At 59.8% G+C, this 19,133-nt stretch overlaps 1 protein-coding gene across 2 annotated transcripts; it reads right to left on the minus strand.

The window, feature by feature from the left end:
* Window positions 1–4,174: 4,174 nt before the first annotated feature.
* Window positions 4,175–17,676, minus strand: PNPLA3 (patatin like phospholipase domain containing 3). Of its 2 annotated transcripts, XM_058673400.1 has the most exons (9): window positions 17,447–17,676; window positions 14,580–14,812; window positions 13,618–13,683; window positions 11,327–11,536; window positions 10,947–11,007; window positions 8,970–9,170; window positions 7,242–7,374; window positions 5,716–5,820; window positions 4,175–5,173 (listed from the first exon to the last, which is right to left on the minus strand). In XM_058673400.1, the coding sequence occupies exons 1-9, from the start codon at window positions 17,631–17,633 to the stop codon at window positions 5,026–5,028; spliced, it is 1,344 nt and encodes a 447-aa protein (XP_058529383.1). In that variant the 5' UTR covers window positions 17,634–17,676; the 3' UTR covers window positions 4,175–5,025. The 2 variants fall into 2 exon arrangements, with proteins under 2 accessions (XP_058529383.1, XP_004589494.2); XM_004589437.2 differs by lacking the exon at window positions 4,175–5,173 and having other exon boundaries at window positions 5,712–5,820.
* Window positions 17,677–19,133: the final 1,457 nt, after the last annotated feature.

Consider the following 19,133-nt stretch of genomic DNA (forward strand, 5'->3'; position numbering starts at 1 on the left):
GCCTCTTCCAGGTCTCCCATGTCAGTGCAGGGTCCCAAGGCTTTGGGCGGTCCTCGACTGCTTTCCCAGCCACAAGCAGGGAGCTGGATGGGAAGCAGGGCAGCTGAGACAGGAACCAGCGCCATTTGGAATGCCAGCACCGCAGGCGGAGGCTTTAGCCTTATGCCGCAGCGCTGGCCCCACTGGCAGTGGTTTCTAATACATAGGCTGAGGATCTGGTGAAAACCAGCCTGGAGCCGGCACACCGCCAGCACCCACAACCCATGAGCTTGCCATGTGGACAGATAAGATGCAAGGTGCCTCACGTTGCAGCAGGAGCCCAGAGCCCAGAACCCGACTTGCAGAGCTGGGTGTCAGGACCTGGGCCAGGCGGCAGGGGGCGCTGCAGACACACACAATCGCACATCTCTGATAGGTATCCTGGGACAGGTGCCTGAAAAGTCCACTTGCTTTGTTGGGGAGACCTGGGTTTCTTGTGCTTGAGGCTGCCTGTGGTTCAGCAACGCTGTGTTTCTTGTACTTCTCTTTTGGGGGAGAACTGCACCCCCCTGCTGCCATCCTAGCAACTTTAATGGCCAATGACTCAAGAGCAGAAGAGATGGAAGGGGGAACCTGGATAAAAACCTGTAGGAACTTGGTTCCTGCTCCCCCACTGTGGGAGATCACCCCCAGATCCCTGCATGCTTAGTCCATGTGGGAGGTCGTGTGGCACACCGTCTCCCCAGGGGAACCCCGACAATGGCTTCACCTGAGACCTCAAGCTGGCTTGTTCACTGGCCATACGTGCCAGAGCAGTGGGCTGCACCCCAGTCTCTTGTCTGTCCTAGATGAGCTGAGCTAGGATTCCTTGATAAGCAGTTCTGTGAAGTCAAGTGCAACCCCCAGCCTACCTGTGGCATACCTACCAGCCATGTGTGTTGCATGTGACCTGTGACTTGATTGGAGGGTTCAGAGAGATAGACATGCCTTGTAGCCAATCATAGTATCATCACTGGGTGGGAGGTCTGTCAGGAGACACCCTTCTGCCTTCCCCTTTCTCAGCCTATGTAAGTTTGTGCTTGCATTACAATAAACGGACAGGCTCACTCAGATTGTCCCCAGTGGTTTGTGCCGAGGAATGCCACCACCACCTCATCCCCTCGATGGTCATGGGGGCCTACTGGTCGGGAACCCCCCAAGACTCCACCAAGCACTGGGGAGCCTGAGGATGGTGAGGTGGCTGCAGGCCAGAGCAGCCACGTCTGATGGGTGTGTAGCACAAGACAGGAGCGACCCTTCTGGAGAGTTTGTGAGCACAGCATAACCCAGCTTGTCCCAGCTGATCCCGCCTCCCGGCCACACCCGCACAGAAACTTGGGAGACGCAGATGGTGAAGGAAAAAGGCAGCTGGAAATGCAGCCAGATGTGGAGATGCAGCTGTGACTGCTGGTTCCTGCAGCACAAGCCAGCTCCACTGGGACTGCCCACCTGTCAGCAGGACACCTCACTCCTGTGTGTCCCCTTTGACCTGGTCTCCAGCAAGCAGGGGAGGGTGTGGGGATAGAACCCCCATACAACGGCAGGTGACCCACGGGAGAGGCTCTGCACTGCGGTGGGGGTACAGGGAGACCGAGGAGAGGTGGAGGCCTTGGAGGAGTGACAGGTGTTGGGCGTGCCTGGGCCTCTGCTCAGCTCTGGTCTGCTTCAGCAGGAGGCTGGAGCCGGAAGCCGGCTACTCTGATGCAGTTTAACCCACTGTACCACACACCTGCCCCATTCCACTGGGAGGTCAGGGGTAGGATGCAAAGGTCATCAGTGGGGAGGTGGGCAGGCGGCCAGATGCCCGCCTGAGTCCAATCCTGGCAGGGGCTGAGTGAGAGAGGCATCCTGGGAGGCATTGCAGCCACCAAGCCCGTCTCCCGCAGGTGTGTGTGTGCATGGAGCATCAGGGGCCCCGGGGCTCAGGCAGGACCACGTGGGCAGCCACCGAGCCCAGCCCCTGGCAGGGGGGTGTGACAAGCGGAGAGCTTAGTGGACAAGGGAGCTATCTGCAAGCCAAGAACACCTGGGTTTGTGACTAACCTTGAACTCCAAGCAGCAGACTGAATTCCCCGGTGCTATCTCTCCTTTGTGCCTCCCTCTGGTTACAAATACCAGAAGAGAGCGTCCTTGGCCTTAATACTATCCTTTCTTCTAGTCTTCCTTGAGTTGTAACTAACAGACCAAAGCATACCAAGGCCCTGTGTTAAATGTCTTCTCCCTTACTTTCTGAAAATGTGGATGGCGGTCACAGCGTAGATTAATAAAATCATTTCTGTTAAGCACCTTCTTGTCTGTTCAATTAATCCTGACAGTTTTGTGTACATGGTGTGTGTGTGTGTGCCCACGTGTGCAAGGAGCATCTGGGGCCCAAGCGCAAGCAAAGCCATGGTGGTAAGGAGGCAGCCAGCCAGGCATGACCAAGTGGGCAGGCTCCTTGGAAGGACAGTGGGACAAGAAGCATTTAAAAAAAACATTAATTTATTTTTAGAATTTTTTTTATTGGAAAGTCAGATATACAGAGAGGAGAAGAGACAGAGAGGAAGATCTTCCGTCCAATGATTCACTCCCCAAGTGAGCGCAATGGCAGGTGCTGCACCGATCCAAAGCCAGGAGCCAGGAACTTCTTCCGGATCTCCCCCACGTGAGTGCAGGGTCCCAAAGCTTTGGGCCGTCCTCGACTGCTTTCCCAGGCCACAAGCAGGGAGCTGGATGGGAAGTGGAGCTGCCAGGATTAGAACCGGCGCCCATATGGGATCCTGGCATGTGCAAGGTCAGGACTAGCTGCTAGGCTACTGCACCAGGCCCAAATCACATTTATTATAAGCTAGTTCTCTCTCTCTTTTTTTTTTTTTTTGACACTGTGAAGAATACATGTTGCTTGCCACAAAAATCCAGAAAACGGGTCAGTCCAAAAAACAAAACTCGTGGTGATGACAGCGGCTGGCAGTGGCTGGGCCACTCTGGGCACACCGGCATTGCCCGTCTGTGTGGGTACACCCTTTTTTTTTTTTTAAACGAACTGGGCAGGTGCTCTGCAGCAAGTTTACCTCTGAAGACGCTGCACACTGATTGTTCCTGAGAGCAGAGACCCCCATGCCTGACTGGACCCTCGGAGTAAGCGGGGACTCATTTACTAGGGTGGGGGAGGGGCTCAGGAAGCTGGCAAAGGGGGAGGAGACACTTCACAGGTGGGGGAGTGGCCTCCCTCCCTGGTTCTCCATTACAGGTTCTTAATTCCTTATCCTAGTACGCATTTGCTACAAAAGTATTCTTCATCTGAAAGAATGCTTCTGCAACAGCCCCGTGCTGTGCTGCCGCTAAAGCTGCGAGCAGCCGAACAGCCGAACAGCCGAACAGCCGGAGCCCCAGCCAGGTCTCCCGCGGGGCTGACAGCAACCCAGCCACCCCAGCCACCCAGCCACCCAGCCACCAGAGCCATCACTCCTGTCTGTACTGTCGAGAAGCCTGAGCCGGGGATTGAACCCCTGACGCTGACGTAGCTTAACCACAAGGCCAAACAGCTGTTCCCTAAGATGATTTTTCAGTGTTAAAACACCTACTTATAAGATTGAATACTTCTTCAAAAACCACAAAACCTCATGGAAACGAAGTGCTGTGTACACCTAGGTAGCACAGTGCTGTCGAAATACCCTGGCAATTACACGACACTGTGACTGCTCAGCTGCTCATGGCCTAGGATGCGGTGCTCACGGGAGTAGCGGGAAGACAGGTGGCTGCAAACAAAGCCCCCAGCTGGCTGTCGGATGAAGCCTCCTGCTTCTTCCGGGGTCTGAGCAGCTATGGCATCCCTGACCTGAGGCAGTTCAGAACTAGTTTAAACCCAGAATTCCAGCCCTACTCTCTCCTTGTGGGGCTTCTGGAGCGAGGGGTGGAGGTACCACCCCTTACCACAAAGCAGCCTTTGTCCCTGGAGCAGTCCCTGTCTCATCCAGAGAACGAACCACAGACCAATCTTGGGCTCCACTGGCTTTCCAAGAGACCTGCCTGCACCTGCTGGTCCACCCACTCTGCATGGCACACCACCTGGTGAGGGTTGCAGGAGTCTTGGCCGGCACCCTGGGGTTTGAGCAAGTCTTTCTTTGTGTTGTTATTCTCATGCATAAATAAGACAATATGTGTGCACACACGCGCACACACACACACACACACACGCTCTTCAGTCACTGGTAACAGATTACCCCGTTTGGGGAAAAGGCAGGCTCCCTGGTGGAGGAGAGACAGCAGTATAGGAAGACACAAAAAAGAAAAAGAGCCAGGGCTAGAGCCTGTGAACCACACACCAAGTTCAAGTCTGGGGCCGCTGAGAACAAGAAACGGGCAGCCCTGGTCCCGTGCTCAGCTCCGCCTGGGGCTCAGTGCCGCCCTGCGTCACACAGAATTTTTAAAGGTACATTTATGATCTCCTTGATTGACAGAACACACAACGCGACACTTAAGATCTTACAGTTTTTACAAAATGTTACAGCTAAGCCAAGACATTCTAAGAATATCCGTGAGGTGATGTCATTAACAGCACGCGGCAGGTGGGCACCGGGGACCGGCTCTGCTCCTCCTTGTACAGGCGGCTCCCTGCAGACGGAGGGGAAGGTCACGCCGCTACTGTCTTCCTTCTACCCCTCAGGATGGCATGGAGGCCAGGCCACAAACACCAGTCACTCCGACCACCGACATTGGGAGTGTCCACCCCGTTCAGGGGCTTGAAGGCCATCCTGGGAGGCCACCTCGCCAGCAGAGCTAACAGCTGCCCACACACTGGGTTTCCTGAAGTGCTGGACTCCCCACCTACACCGAGAGTGGCTACCTTGCACTTCACCAGACCAGATCCATTGCCTTTGGATTTCATCCACTTACAGGCTCAGCCCACACGGCGTTCCATGGGCAGAGGTGGCCGCACACAGACCCGGACGGCCAGGTGCTCAGGCGGCACGTCCTAAGCCTGCCTTCCCTGATGACTCGGAGGAGACCGGCCCCGCAGAAATGGAGTTAGGCACGAGAACAGGGGCGCTGGGCAGCCCCCGCTGGGCGACCAGGTCCACAAGGAAACAGGGGCCTGGCAGGCTGCAGCCCCACAGAACCACGTTCCAGTGAGTGTTGGGAGGTGCGTGGGCCGTTCACCTGCCTTTGGTTTGATCTGAAACAAAGCAAGCGAGCTAGCTCTGCAGCTGGTCCCCAGCCGACACTGCCAGCAGCTGAGCCCACTGCCCTCTGTGCCCAGGCACCGCAGGGGGCCCAGCCCCAGGCAAGGACCTAACCGCTCATGGCTGGTTCCACCTGAAGAACACTACAAACTGCCACCATGGCTACAGTGGCAGGCTAGGGCAGCTGCACCAAGGCCCCGCCCATCCTGCCCGCACTGAGAAGCCCTGGCCGGCCACTCCTCCTGCATCACAGCCCCGCACCCTTGCCTGTGCCAAGGAACCCCACGCAGCCCAGCTCCCATCCTCCCTCCTGCCCCTCCCCCAGCTTTGTCCCCAGCTCTCTCTCTGCCTCTGTGGCAGCACTGGACATGCCCAATGGGAAGGCTCCCTGGCCACTGGGCAGCATTTCAGCAGGTGCACTGGGCCCTCCAGGGGACTCGGCCACCTGTCCCCAGGTCAGGACCATGCTGCCCAGGGAGAGCATTCTGAGATCCCACAGAGGAGCGGAACACACACCTACAGCCCGGCTCCTCACCTGGAAGCAGGAAACAGATACGCGCTCAAGCGGGCGACCATCTGGGACGACAGCCACTGCAGCCACTGGATGTCAGCGGGAAGGTCGGGGAGCCACCTCACCAGTCTGTGGAACACAGCAGGACCCCAATGGGGCACATGCACACTCAGCGGGAAGGTCAGGGAGCCACCTCATCAGTCTGTGGAACACAGCAGGACCCCCATGGGGCACATGCACGCTCAGCGGGAAGGTCGGGGAGCCACCTCACTGGTCTGTAGAACGCACCAGGACCACCCGTGGGGCACACACACGCAGGGGCACATGCACACTCAGCGGGAAGGTCGGGGAGCCACCTCACCAGTCTGTGGAATACAGCACAACCCCCATGGGGCACATGCACGCTCAGCAGGAAGGTCGGGGAGCCACCTCACCAGTCTGTGGAACACAGCAGGACCCCCATGGGGCACATGCACGCTCAGCGGGAAGGTCGGGGAGCCACCTCACTGGTCTGCAGAACGCACCAGGACCCCCCGTGGGGCACACACACGCAGGGGCACATGCACACTCAGTGGGCCAAACACAAAGTAAACCACATGCAGGCATCTCTCAGGAGAACCCTCCTAGCAGGTGACCTGCCAGCGTCACCCCGGGACACCCCAAATCCCAGTCTGATGGGCTCCTGCAAGGAGACCCCCAAAATAGTGGCAGAGCCGGCAGGCACCAGTCTGTGGGTTGCACCCTGGGAACACCCCCCAGATGGGGCCGGGGACAGAAACACCAAGAGCAGTCCCAGGACAAGGTCACGGCCAGGATCTCCAGAGGACCCTAAGGCCCAGCAGCGGATGGATGAGTCAGAGCGTCTCCCTCTCAGGGGCTCACCCCACCACCTGGATTCAATCCCCGCCCTGACAATCCAGCATCAAAGGGCCACGTCCTCAGGGGCTCTGTGGCCACTTGTAGCAGACACCTGCCACCTGTGCCTGCTCCCACTCGTGGTGGTTTGGTTCCACCACCCCTGGACCACCTGCAGACCATGTCTCCGTTCCTGGCACCTCTTGGCTTTTGGTTAGATCAGGACAATTTTGCTCTGCACCAAGTGCCTTCTGCTCCTTAGGGAGCCCCCCCACCCCCGGTATCTTAACGGGCTAGCACAAATGAGAACCCTTTTCTCCCCTGCACGTTGACACTGTCAAGCTAAGGCCACAGCAGCAGACGGGCCTCTCCATTGTCCCCCACTTCCCTGGGATCTGAAAGGGAGCAGCAAGGACCCTGCTGCCCAGCTTGGAGACCTGAGAGCCAGGACCCCAGCCTCGCGGGGCCTCAATTTCCCCAGCAGCCACCAGCAGCCACGTGAGGCCAGCACCAGCTGCAGGAGTCCCTGGTGGAGTTCCAGAGCTCGCACCAAGCAACAGGTGCAGGAAGTGCTAAAGATGGGAGAGCAGCTCTCCAGGGCTGCTCCTAGGGGCTTGCAGCGGTATCCTGCTGTGGGGGCACCTGAGGGAGGTCCCGCACCACCCACAGCAAGCCTGGGCGGGCGGCAGGCTCACCTCTTCACAGCGGCGAAGGTAGACTCCACCGGCAGGGTGCAGGGCAGGGCCAAGTAGGACAAGATCCGGACCGGCAAGAAATTGAAGATCTTGTTCACGTACCCACCTCGGTCCTTCAGTGTTTCACTCAGAACTGCAAGAGGTGATGCAGAAATCTATCTATCTCCCAAATGCACCAAGAACCAATGTGCTGGCCATGCCCCGGATGCCTACAAAAGATGCAAACCCTGGCACCCAGTGTGGTAGGGAGGTAAGAGGCGTGGGCAGGGAGCAGCCCAGATCAGCCCCGGCAGCCCAGAGCAGCCCCGACATGGCTCACAGGACACCAGCAGCCCAGAGCAGCCCCGGCACGGCTCACAGGGGATCAGCAGCCCAGAGCAGCCCAGAGCAGCCCAGAGCAGCCCAGAGCAGCCCCGGCATGGCTCACAGGACACCAGCAGCCCAGAGCAGCCCCGGCACGGCTCACAGGGGATCGGCAGCCCAGAGCAGCCCAGAGCAGCCCAGAGCAGCCCCAGCAGGGCTCACAGGGGACCAGCAGCCCGGAGCAGCCCGGTAGAGCTCACAGGGGACCAGCAGCCTAGAGCAGCCCAGAGCAGCCCCGGCAGGGCTCACAGGGGACCAGCAGCCCGGAGCAGCCCCGGCATGGCTCACAGGACACCAGCAGCCCAGAGCAGCCCCGGCACGGCTCATAGGGGATCAGCAGCCCAGAGCAGCCCAGAGCAGCCCAGAGCAGCCCAGAGCAGCCCCGGCAGGGCTCACAGGGGACCAGCAGCCCGGAGCAGCCCGGTAGAGTTCATAGAAGACCAGCTGACAAGCACGCTGGACGGGTTCTCAGTCACCACTGCCCCTAGCCCGTTGTGCCCCTTCAGCCAGACCTCGCCCCTCTTCCTGGACCTCCTGACCCCTCAGGTCACATTAGCCTGGGCAGCCGCTGTCTCCCACTCCTAGTCCAAGGACTTGTGTCTGGTCCACCTTCGACTTTCTGCCGAATGCACTCTGCCTGGGGATTCAGCAATCTGACTCCATTCCCTGTCAGCTGCACAGCTTACAGACACCCTTTTTTCAGTTCTTAGGACAGCTGAGAAGACCAGGGTCCGGGTGCCAGCCGACGTCTGGGTGCCTGGCGAGAACGCTTGCTCATGGCCACACCTCCTGTGTCCCCCAATCGGTGGGGACGGGGACCTCAGGTGTCTCTGAGAAGGATGCTGACCCATCAATGCAGCTGGAGGCACCCCAACGTCCCTGGTCCTGACATCATCCCCACAGCGGGACTGTCACTGGGGAACTTGTAGGGGATGCCACCAGTGTGTGAGCGTGGCGGGTTCCACGGAGTACTGGGTGGCAAGGTAGGCTAGAACACCATGCTGGGAAAGCCATGGGGTTGGGGAGGGGCCCTGGAGGAAGCAGGCCTGATGACAGGTGCGCAGGTGACCTGGAAAGTGCACTAAGGAACCGGGCTGAGTCCCAAAGGCAGCAGGACCTCGGCCCCTGGGGGCCACACAATGCCACAGCCTTGAGTCACACAAGGAGGCTGGGATGGCGTGAGGTGGAGCCCGTGAACTTGGCCCCAGTGGCCTCCACTGCAGTCTGTCCCTCCCCCGCCCCAGAGTCCCAGTGGGAAGAGAGCTCGGCAAAGGGAAGACATGGGTGGGAAGTGGTGGCTGCAGCAGGTGCCGGGGCTGGCAGCTGGTGTCCCCATGGCCCTGCCCACCCGCACGGCGCCAGCACCTGCAGTGAGCCTGGGCGACAGAGCCTGTAGGATGCTATCGTCCCATGGCAGGATGCTGAGGCGCAGGTGGTCCAGCAGCTCCTTCCCGTCAGGCCCCAGGGCCCAGGCCGCAGGCTCTGAGGACGACTCCTCGCTGTGGACCTCTGGGCTGGGCCCTTCCGAGGGTAGAGCCAGGCATGGCTGGGGCCTATTGTAGATGCCTGCAGAGCACACAGGAGACAAGCCCATCATTATCTCATGGAAGCAGGGGTCATAGCAGCTCCCTCCCCCGTCGCAGCCAGACAAGGCAGCCAGCACTGGCCGGGGGCGAGGGCTGCAGGCTGGGGAGATATACTAAGAGCAGTTGGCGGCAGCAGGAGAGGAAGCGGTAAGGTGGGGGATTAGAATCCAAACAGCTGTAAGCCGGGCTCCTGGCTCCACTCCTCGCCAGCTGTATGGGTGTAACCTCCACATCTGGATGCTGAGGTAGAAGGGCAAAGGTCAGAGTTTGTCGACAAGAGCTAACCCTGAGTCCTCACTGGCAGGCCTGACGGCCGCCCACCATCACTACTGGTACCACTATGCCCAGTTCTCAACTGGAGACCCAGACACGGAGAGGGGAGGGGCTCTGCCGAAAGCCACGAAGCTGGGACTGGGCAGGGCCAGATCTGGAGCCAGGCTGAGGTCAAACAGGACAATGTCGGGGCACAGTGGGTTAAGGCACAGCCTGTGACATCAGCACCCAGAGTGAGTGCCAGTTCATATCCTGCCTGCTCCACTTCCAGTCCAGCTCCTGCAAAGAACAGCAGCAGATGACCCAAGTCCCTGGCTCTCTGCACCCTTGTGGGAGACCCAGAGGAAGCTCCTGGCTCCTGGTTTCAGACTGGCCTAGCCCTAACTGCTGCAGTCATTATTTGGGGAGTGAACTAGCGGATGCTGGAAGATCTCTCTGTAACGCTGCCTTCCATGTAAAATAAGTAAATCTTTTTTAAAAAATAAATAAATGAATGAAACCCTCAGTATCTCCCAAGGCTTGGCCACTCATTCCTGGCTGCCCTGCTCCATCCAGCTCTGTATCCACTGTCCCACCCCACCAGCTCCACAGGGCTTCCCTCTGTCCTCCGTGGCCAGCAGAGGCCCCGTGCCTGGCGCTCACCCACCCATCACCGCCACTGCCTCCCTAGGCCTTGGTGAGCTGCCTACGTCTTCCTCTTGGCACGCCCCCTCCACTTACTGATGCTCCCCCAAAACTGGCAGGGGCCAAAGCCCCGGCTCACATGGAGACCCGGGCACGTGGCACCCAGAAGGTTCACAGGGCATGCATTCTGAGTAGGTACACACACACCTTTGTCAGCACACGGTGGCTGTGGCTCTGGCCCAGGGCTAATTCAGAGGACCCTCACATGTGTTCAGGGGCTCCCATCACATCCACCGAGGGATCCCAAGGCCGCCAGCCCTGAGCCAGAATGCTGGGAAGTCAGGACCCTGCCTGGCAAAAGCAAAGCAGCTGGCAAGCAGGTGTGACCCATACCCGGTGACAGAGAGATGGCCACTGCAATGGCTCCATTTGGGTCCATATCCAAGAGCCTGCTTATCTCAGTCCTTGTTAAGCAAGGGGTTCAGGAATATCCACGCAGGAAGGAAAAAGGAGTTAGTCCTACAGCTAGCTTGGGGAGCAAGCGGGTGCACCCAGCTGCCTTAGCACCTGGCTCCACCCCTTGCCAGGGGTCTACCTTCCCCGCTGCACAATGGGACAAAGATCTGCATGGAGGTGTCGGGGAGCGGGCTGAACAAGCCAAGCTGGCACCCGAAGGCTCGGAGCACAGATGGGCAGAAGACACAGGGGACACATGTGGCCAGCTCACAAAGCAGCCACAGGCTGGTGAACACACATGTCCAGCCCACCAGAACACTAACCACGGGCAGGGTTACATGTGGCCAGCTCACCAGCCACTGGCCACTAGAGAGCACCTCTGACCCCACTGGCCCAGGCATACCTTTCTCTTCCAGGAACCTGAGTGTATCCAAGTACCCACGAAGGCAAATTTCTCCCAGCACCTACAAGCAAACCGAGCAGGCAGCTGTCACCAGCCATACACACACACGGGACACTCCTCCAAGCGCTACGACCCTCGCAGAAGCCGACAAAACACCAGTACTGCCAGGAGCCTCCTCAGGGCCTCAGCACCGATGTCACCTCAGAGCACGCTTCTCTCGGCTCCCTTGGTCCTGGCCAGAGCTTGCACCCCAACAGGTGACACCAGGATACCCTGACACGGGTTGGGCTGGCAGCTTCTCCTGGAGTTAACGGCCCAGCCCGCTTCTGTTTGCGTGTACAGAGAGTGGCTGCCACCTGCCCCGCTCCTGGCTCCCTCACCTTCACATCTGGGGGGAACAGCGCTCGGGTCAGGAGGTAGACGTTCCCCAAGCACAGGCGTAGACTCAGGTTGGTGATGTTCACGTGCAGAAAGTTTGTGGACTTGATTTTGGGACAGATGTCATGCTCCCCGTAGAAGGGGGACACGGTGATGGTCGTCCTGGCGTCCAGGCAGGGGACGTTGTCACTCGCTCCTCCATCCATGTACCGCTTGAGGAAGGGGACAGAAAGGGGACAGATGTGATGCGACACGTGCTCCGAGATCACAGGCCTTCCCAGGAGCGTGTCTGCGGCCCGGCCAGGCTCTGCGTCTGCACCCACCTGTGACACAGGGCGTGCACTGCACCGCCAGAGGCCAACGGAGACTGAGATCCAGCCATGGAGATGCCCAGAGGTGTGAACAACCCACAGCACGGCGGGACCGTGACCACCCATGGCGTGGCAGAACTGCGCTTGGGAATGGCTCCAGTCCCAGCCAGCACGGCCCATCTGCGGGAGCCCTTCTAAAGCCACAAGACGTGCCGCCCCCCCACAGTTGACCCTGGCACACAGAAACACTTGGGAGCAGAGTCTAGAACGAGTCCAGGAAAACATGGTGTGTCTAGCCACTCCGCAGCCATGCAGACAGTTGAAGTCCATGACCACATTTCCAAAATCATATACAGCAGACACAGGAAGGCAGGAAAGCTCACCAGCATAGAGGAACCCACAAGTTTTCACGAGCCAGGCCGGCCACTTTCCACCGACAGGGCGCTTAGGCCCCCGCTGCCCACCAAGTCTGCAGACTCTCTGGGCGTTGGTGGAGCTGACTCTGCTGAGGCACGCCCAGGGCAGGGGCGGCGAAAGGGGATAAAACATGAACAACATGGGCGAAAGTCTGCATCGGTGCTGATCTGAGCCACTCCCACCACAGCCATCAGGCTGCACCATCAGGGCCACGGCAGGGCTAGACAACTCTCGACGCCTACTAGAGGGTTGAGAGATGGATACAGGGGCCGGCGTCACGGATTGGTGTACAATGCTGCTGCCGGGACACAGCTCTCCATTCCTGCGCCAGCTCAAACCCTGGCTGCCCCATTTCCAAGTCAGCTCCCTGCTAACCGGCCTGGGAAAGCACAAGATGGCCCAAGGACTGGGAGCTCCTTGCTTCAGCCTGGCCCAGCACTGGCCACTGGGGGGGGGCGGTGAAATAGCAGATGGAAGATCTCTCTGCCTTTCAAATAATAAATCCTAAAACAGCCCAGTTACTATGCATTGCAGCAGGGGTTCAATTCTACCTGTGTCTGCCAAACAAAGCCCGAGTGACTCACTGGTGCCAGAGAGGCTGTGGGCATGAGCAAGGCTCCACGTAACCGGATGTTACACCTGGTCAGCGCTGCTACTGTCACACAGATCACAAGGACCTCAGTGCCACCCCCTGGCCTGAGGCACGGGCAGGGCACAACTGCCCACCTAGGCACCCCTGACACTGGGATGGGAGGGGTCTTTGCTGGGGGTGCCAGCCCACGCATGTGGGCTAGGAGCAGAATGCTCAGCTGTGCTGACCCCCACTGCCTCCAGCCATGGAGATGGCGCCCGGGCGGAGGGTGGGCAGGGCTACGGAGCAGCCCTGTGGAGGCCAGCATCTCGTCCCAAGCCTGCCCACTAAACACCTCCACTCGGGTCTCACACCCCTACCCATCACCCCTAGAGCGACACAGCAGTCAGCAGGTGCACACATAACTGCATGGAGTCACATTCCAGTGCTCCCTGTGGCTTCTGGCCAAAGAGGACCCAGCAGGGACAGAGACCTTGGACCAGAACCATGTGCTGGGCCAGGAGCAGGGGCGGGGGAGGTCGGTGGTCAGGGCTGCCGGGTCCTGGGGAAGATGTGTTGTCCAGAGGAAGCCAGTGGCAGGACAGGAGTATGAATACACATTGGGAAAGCAACCTCAGAATTCAAAATGTGCTTTGGACACTCAGTGGCCACATGTCCACCAGACCTCTTAAGCTGTCCTACAGTGAATCAGGACACACATGCCCAGAGCGGGCAGCAGAGGGTACCTAGAGCTCACCTCCCGCTTCCAGACGGAAGTCCTTCAGGCTCTGCTGGGCAGGTGAGGCGGGCCTGCCAGCTTGCCGGGCACAGCCCATGAGTGCTCAGGAGGTTGACTTGGGCTGCCTGAGACGGGGCCAGCCGAGGGCTCTCCATCCCAAAGGCTGAAGAATGCCCACGTCGGGGCAGGGTCCTGCAGTGCCCCAGCAGTGAGTACAAGGCACGCCCCCAGGGCTGGCATAGCCCCCAGACTCACCTCGCCTCTGAAGCAAGGGGGGATGAGGCCGGAGTAGAAGGGGATGAAACAGGAGCACAGCAGGGCCTGTGGAGACAGGAGGCAGAGACCTCGTTCACACAGCAGCCCCGCCACCCACCAGGGGGCAGTGAGACCCCCTGTTCACACAGCAGCCACACCACCACCACCCACCAGGGAGCAGTGGCCTGGAAAACGGGCTGCACCCCACATGCTCTGGCCTCTAGAGCTGGGGACTCTAAACAAGCTCCCAGAAAGCGTGAGAAGAAAAAGTTACGCCTGTGGCTTTCCCAGACCCTTGGCTTCCTGTCCTCGCTCCCGTGAGACCTCGCCGAGTCATCCTGCGCAGGAGCAAAAGGCATAGGCCGAGGGCTTCTCCCATGCCCAGACACGCCCGGGAGAAACGTGCGTTGTGTGATGTGGCATTTTGACACCATGAAGTATCAGAGGTGAATGAAATGTGGGCAGTACTGTTGAGAAGGCTTCCTGGTGCCCAGGACACGGTACAGGAAGGAGAGGTTTCCCGGCTGGAGTGGACAAGAGCCTACCCTGGGAGGATTTATTTGCAATAGAAACTGGACTTCTGGGCCTGGCGCAGTAGCCTAGTGGCTCAAGTCCTCGCCTTGCATGCGCCGGGATCCCATATGGGTGCCAGTTCTAATCCCGACAGCTCCGCTTTTTCCTGGCCTGGAAAAGCACTGGAGGACGACCCAAATCCTCGGGCCCCTGCACCCATGTGGCAGCCCTGGAAGACGCTCCCGACTCTAGATCAGCTCAGCTCTGGCCACTGTGGCCAACCGGAAAGGGAACCAGTGGATGAAACATTTCTCCCTCTCTCCTTCTCCCTGTAAATCTTTCACACAAAGAGAAACTTTCTTTCTGGCCCATTCCAGGTGTACAGATGCTGGGGATGAAAATATTCTAGGGCTTTCTCGCAAGCTCCCTGAGAGAAACACACCACTCACATCGACCACCTCCTGCTTGGAGTGGAAGTCGGACACCAGCACGTTCTCCCCGTCGGACACCCTGGTGAGTGAGATGCACAGCTTGCCGGAGACGAGTTGGTGCGCATTTGGCGGCAGGTGCTGCTGCAGGTCGTCGCGGAGGCACCTGTCCATGTTGAAAGACGGGTGCAGGGCGCCGATGTTCCGGCTCCTGGCCTGCCGGACGAGGTCCATGAGTATCTGCAGGGTCTTGTCTGCGGGCAGAGCAGGACAGGAGGGCAGGTGACTGCACTGGCCCGGGAGCTGGAAACCGCATGGCCAACCAGATGCTGTCAGCCTGTGGCTAGACCTGTGCTAGCTCAGTCTCCCTGAGTGAACACTGAGCCAGACGGATAGCTAGACTAAACACAGACGTGTGAAATGGAGGGGCTGGAGCTGTGGCGCAGAGGGTCAAACCACTGGGACACCGGCATCCCACCTAAGCGAGGGTTCAAGTCCCAGCTGCTCTACTTCCCATCCAGCTTTTTGCAAAAGCACCTGGGGGAGCACCTGAAAATGGCCCCAATGCTTGCGCCCCTGCCACCTACGGGGTGACTAGAAATGAGTTTAAGACTCCTTGATTCTGGTCTGAACTAGCCCCATCTCTTGGGGCCTTTTGGGGAGTGAATCAGCAGATGGAAGAACTCGCTCTGTATCACTCTGCTTTTCAAACAAATATAGCTTTAAAAAAAAATAATCTCAGGCCCAAAGCAGTAGCCTAGTGGCTAAAGTCCTCATCTTGCATGCACCAGGATTCCATATGGATGGTTTGTGTCCCGGCGGCTCCGCTTCCCATCCAGCTCGCTGCTTGTAGCCTAGGAAAGCAGTGGAGGACGGCCTTTGGATCTGGTATGTTTTTATATAATGAGGAGTCCCAGGGTCTGCATGAGGTTTTTTCTTTTTTTAAGATTTATTTATTTTTATTGGAAATTCAAATTTATACAGAGGAGGAGAGACAGAAAGGTCTTTCGTCTGTTGGTTCGCTCCCCAAGTGGCTGCAATAGTCGGAGCTGAGCCGGGAGTCAGGAGTTTGTTTTGGGTCTCCCACATGGGTGCAAGGTCCCATAGCATTGGGCTGCCCTCTACTGCTTTCCCAGGACACAAGCAGGGAGATGGATCGGAGGTGGGACAGCCAGGACGCGAACCAGCACCTATGTGGGTTGCTGGTACTTGTACATGGAGGATTGGCCAGTTGGGCTATTGTGCCGACCCCTGTGATATATTTCTACTCCGACCCTGCTCTGGGTTTCTGCCACAGCACTGAACTTCCCACCCGGTTCACGGGAAGCCCCCACCTCTGCAACTCACCCCGTCAAGGCCTGGAACACAGCACCATCAGAGTTCTGGCAACCGAGAAAAGATCTGGGATCCGAGTTTGAATCCCCCTTTTCCCTCTTACCAACACAGAGCTCAGTGGGCCACCTGACCACAGGCCCAAGTCTCACAGCACACCTGCCTAATGGGGAATCAGAGGCTGCTGAGAAACCGACTCCTCCCAGCACGGAGTGTCTCGCAGCAGAACCGGGTGGTGGACACGGGGCTCTCTCAGACCCCCTTCCCCGGACTGCTGCCCTCTGCAGGGCCCTGGCATACAACACGGCCCCTGCAGGCACAAAACTTGGCCAGCTGCAAACCCTGGGCAGCATGCAGTCAGATCCGGGTCTGACTCCTTCCCCACCCCCTCCCCCGCTCTCCGCTAAGCTGGGCCAGGAAGGACAGACTGGATCCCGGTCGGCGGCTTCTCCGGACAGAGCAGCCCAGGCCAGCACACACGGTCACCTGCTGCATGGTAGCCCCAAGTGTATGGTCCCCTGTGACCCAGGAGGCTCTCTATACCATGGACTCAGCATCCCTCAGACCCCCGGGGTCAGGGCATCCTTCCCCCACGGGCGCTCCCATAGGCCACCTGGGGACACAAGTGTGCTAACGCCACAGTGTGCAGATGGTCAGGAGGCCAGGCTGACCCTCCCAGGGTGCTGCCCTTCCTGCCCTTTGCCCCTTTCCCAGGCCAGGAAGGACGGGCAGGCAGCCAGGAAGGCCTTGTCTCCTAATCCCCAAGTCCGTCAGCCCAGCGTCTGCTCACCAGTCCTACCCAATGGCAGTGCTTCCCTGCCAGCTCCCCGCTGGCGCTGGCCAGCACACTGAAGATTAAACTGTGTGGCCGCCCAACCTCTCCCGGGCTGATAAGAGGGCATGGTCCTCTCTCCGGGGCTCACAGCTCCACGAGGCCACCTGTCCCAGGAGCTGTCGGGGACCTGAGCTCACCACCCACAGCACACGCACCTCTGGGAATGAGGCTGCACCCCAGGAGCTGGTTCGCACAAGCCCCTCTCTGGCCGGCATCCCAAGAGACAAGTGGCTAATCAGCAGCCAGATTCATGCCCCCCTCCCCCAGCATCTTACAGCCAGGGGTGCTGCACCGGAGGGGGGGGGGGCTAGCTGGCCCAGCAGTGAGAGGCTGAGAGAGGGAGAGAGGGAGAGGAGAAGAGACTTACCTGAGCCTCACACAGACTGCCAAACGCGCCAGGAGGGAAGAGACACCTGCCCCACTCCTGTCCCCGGTTGCTACACAGGCTCTACAGGGGCAGCGGCTCAGTGCCTGAGTCCCCAGAGGCTGGACGCCCACGGGGCAGGACATCAGCTAGGGCCTCCAGGTGCGCAATCTCCAGCCCACCCCGCAAAAGGGCTTTAGGGCAATGCATTGCGCGAAGACCGGCGCTCCTCCCAGGCCTGATCCCTACTGCGGGCCTCTCGGGCCACCCCAAGCCCCGTTCCCGGGCAGGGCTCTCTCTGTGCCCCCCGGCCAGGGGCGGCCCCCGCAGGACGCGCCCCGGGCTCCCCCTACGCACCCAGAGGCATCCCGCAGAGAAAGGAGGCACAGTGCAGCGCGCCGGCGGAGCAGCCCAAGAACATGCGCGCGTCTCGGAGGAGGTGCGGGGCGTGCTCGCTCAGGCAGCGCGTCGCCCCGACATGGTAGAAGCCCATGAAGCCGCAGCCCGCGAAGGACAGGCTCCAGCCGCGCTCCAGGTCGTACATGGCGGCGCCGGGGGCCGGGCCGGAGGACCGGACGCTCGGCTGCGCTCGGCCGGAGGACGGGACGTTTGGAGGACCGGACGCTCGGAGGACGGGATGCTCGGCTGCGCTCGGACAGGACACCCCGCTGCACTCGGCCGGAGGACCGGACGCTCAGCTGCGCTCAGCCCCAGGACCGGACGTCCCGCTGCGTTCGGCCGGAGGACTGGACGCTCGGAGGACCGGACGCTCGGAGGACCGGACGCTCGCACTCGCCGCCCGTAGCCCCGGCCGCCCAGGTAGTCCCTGCATGACGTCACCAGGCCGGCCCCCGCCACGCAAATGAGCCGGCTGGAGGCCCAATGGGCGGGCGGGACGCCCCTCTCCTCAGGGCTGCGCGGGGCGGGGCGGAGAGGCGGGAGCGCGCCGGGTCCGGGAGCGCGCCGGGGGTCCGGGAGCGCAGGGGCTCGGGAACGCGCTGGGGGGTTGCGACCTTGACCCTCACCTTGCTGGCGTTGGTCCGGATTTAAGGTCATGAAAGGAGGGAGAGGGAACCCAAGCTTCAGACCTAAGTCTGCCCTTAGCAGGTGCCCAGAGCCTTTACCCAGTACTGGATGGAGCAGTTGCCCTACAGTCCTTGGGGGGCATATTAGATGTTTTCCCAGAGTTCTGCAGTAGAGGCCCTGGGTCAGCTGGGCCATCCTGCCATTCTACAAGCCTTTAGCAAACCCCTGGGCTGCCACCTCACCACACAGACGCTCCAGAGCCAGGAGGGTTTGGGCCCAGGTCCCAGGGTAGTTAGGAGAGCTGGAGCCGGACAGTGGTTCTGTTTGGCCTGGCCACGCTGGTCTTGCTGGGTGGAAGTGAGACATGGTGTGCAGCTCCCCCTGGCCGCCCCCCACTCCTGCCATCCACTCGGGGCTGGGATGGAACTGAAATGCTGGGTCAGAGAGCTGAGACTTCGAATAGCGTCACTCTGGCCGCCTCCCGTGGGAGCCGAACCCCTTCATCCCCCCACGCCCACCCCTCAGGAATGCCAAACTGTGACCAATGGCCCCAGATGAACCATTTTGCCACCAGCCTCGGGCACTAACTTATTCTCTCCTCCTGGCTACTGAATGGCGTTCGTGGCCAGCCGCCCGGACATTTGGAACCCAGATGGCTGCCTTTTTATTGCTGGCTGTGGCTGCAGGTGCATGCCTGCCCCCACATGCAGAGATAGAGAGCAATAGGGGCCGGACTGGAGTCTCCCGGTGTGGGTCTTGTGGGGTGGGCCTGTGATGGTGCAACCAAGACTGCTCCCTGGGGCCTCAGAGGTGTAGGGCCAGTGCCCATGTCGCTAGTCACCAGCTTGAACCCTGTGCACTTCCGTCACCTCTGAGAGCTTCCGTCACCCCTGAGAGCTTCCGTCCCCTGGCCTGGCACTTCCGTCACCCCTGAGAGCTTCCGTCCCCTGGCCTGGCACTTCTGTCACCTCTGAGAGCTTCTGTCCTCTATCCCGGCCAGGCCAGAATCTGTGAAAAA

Source organism: Ochotona princeps, chromosome 15 (assembly GCF_030435755.1).
Source record: "Ochotona princeps isolate mOchPri1 chromosome 15, mOchPri1.hap1, whole genome shotgun sequence".
Classification (NCBI taxonomy): Eukaryota; Metazoa; Chordata; class Mammalia; order Lagomorpha; family Ochotonidae; genus Ochotona; species Ochotona princeps.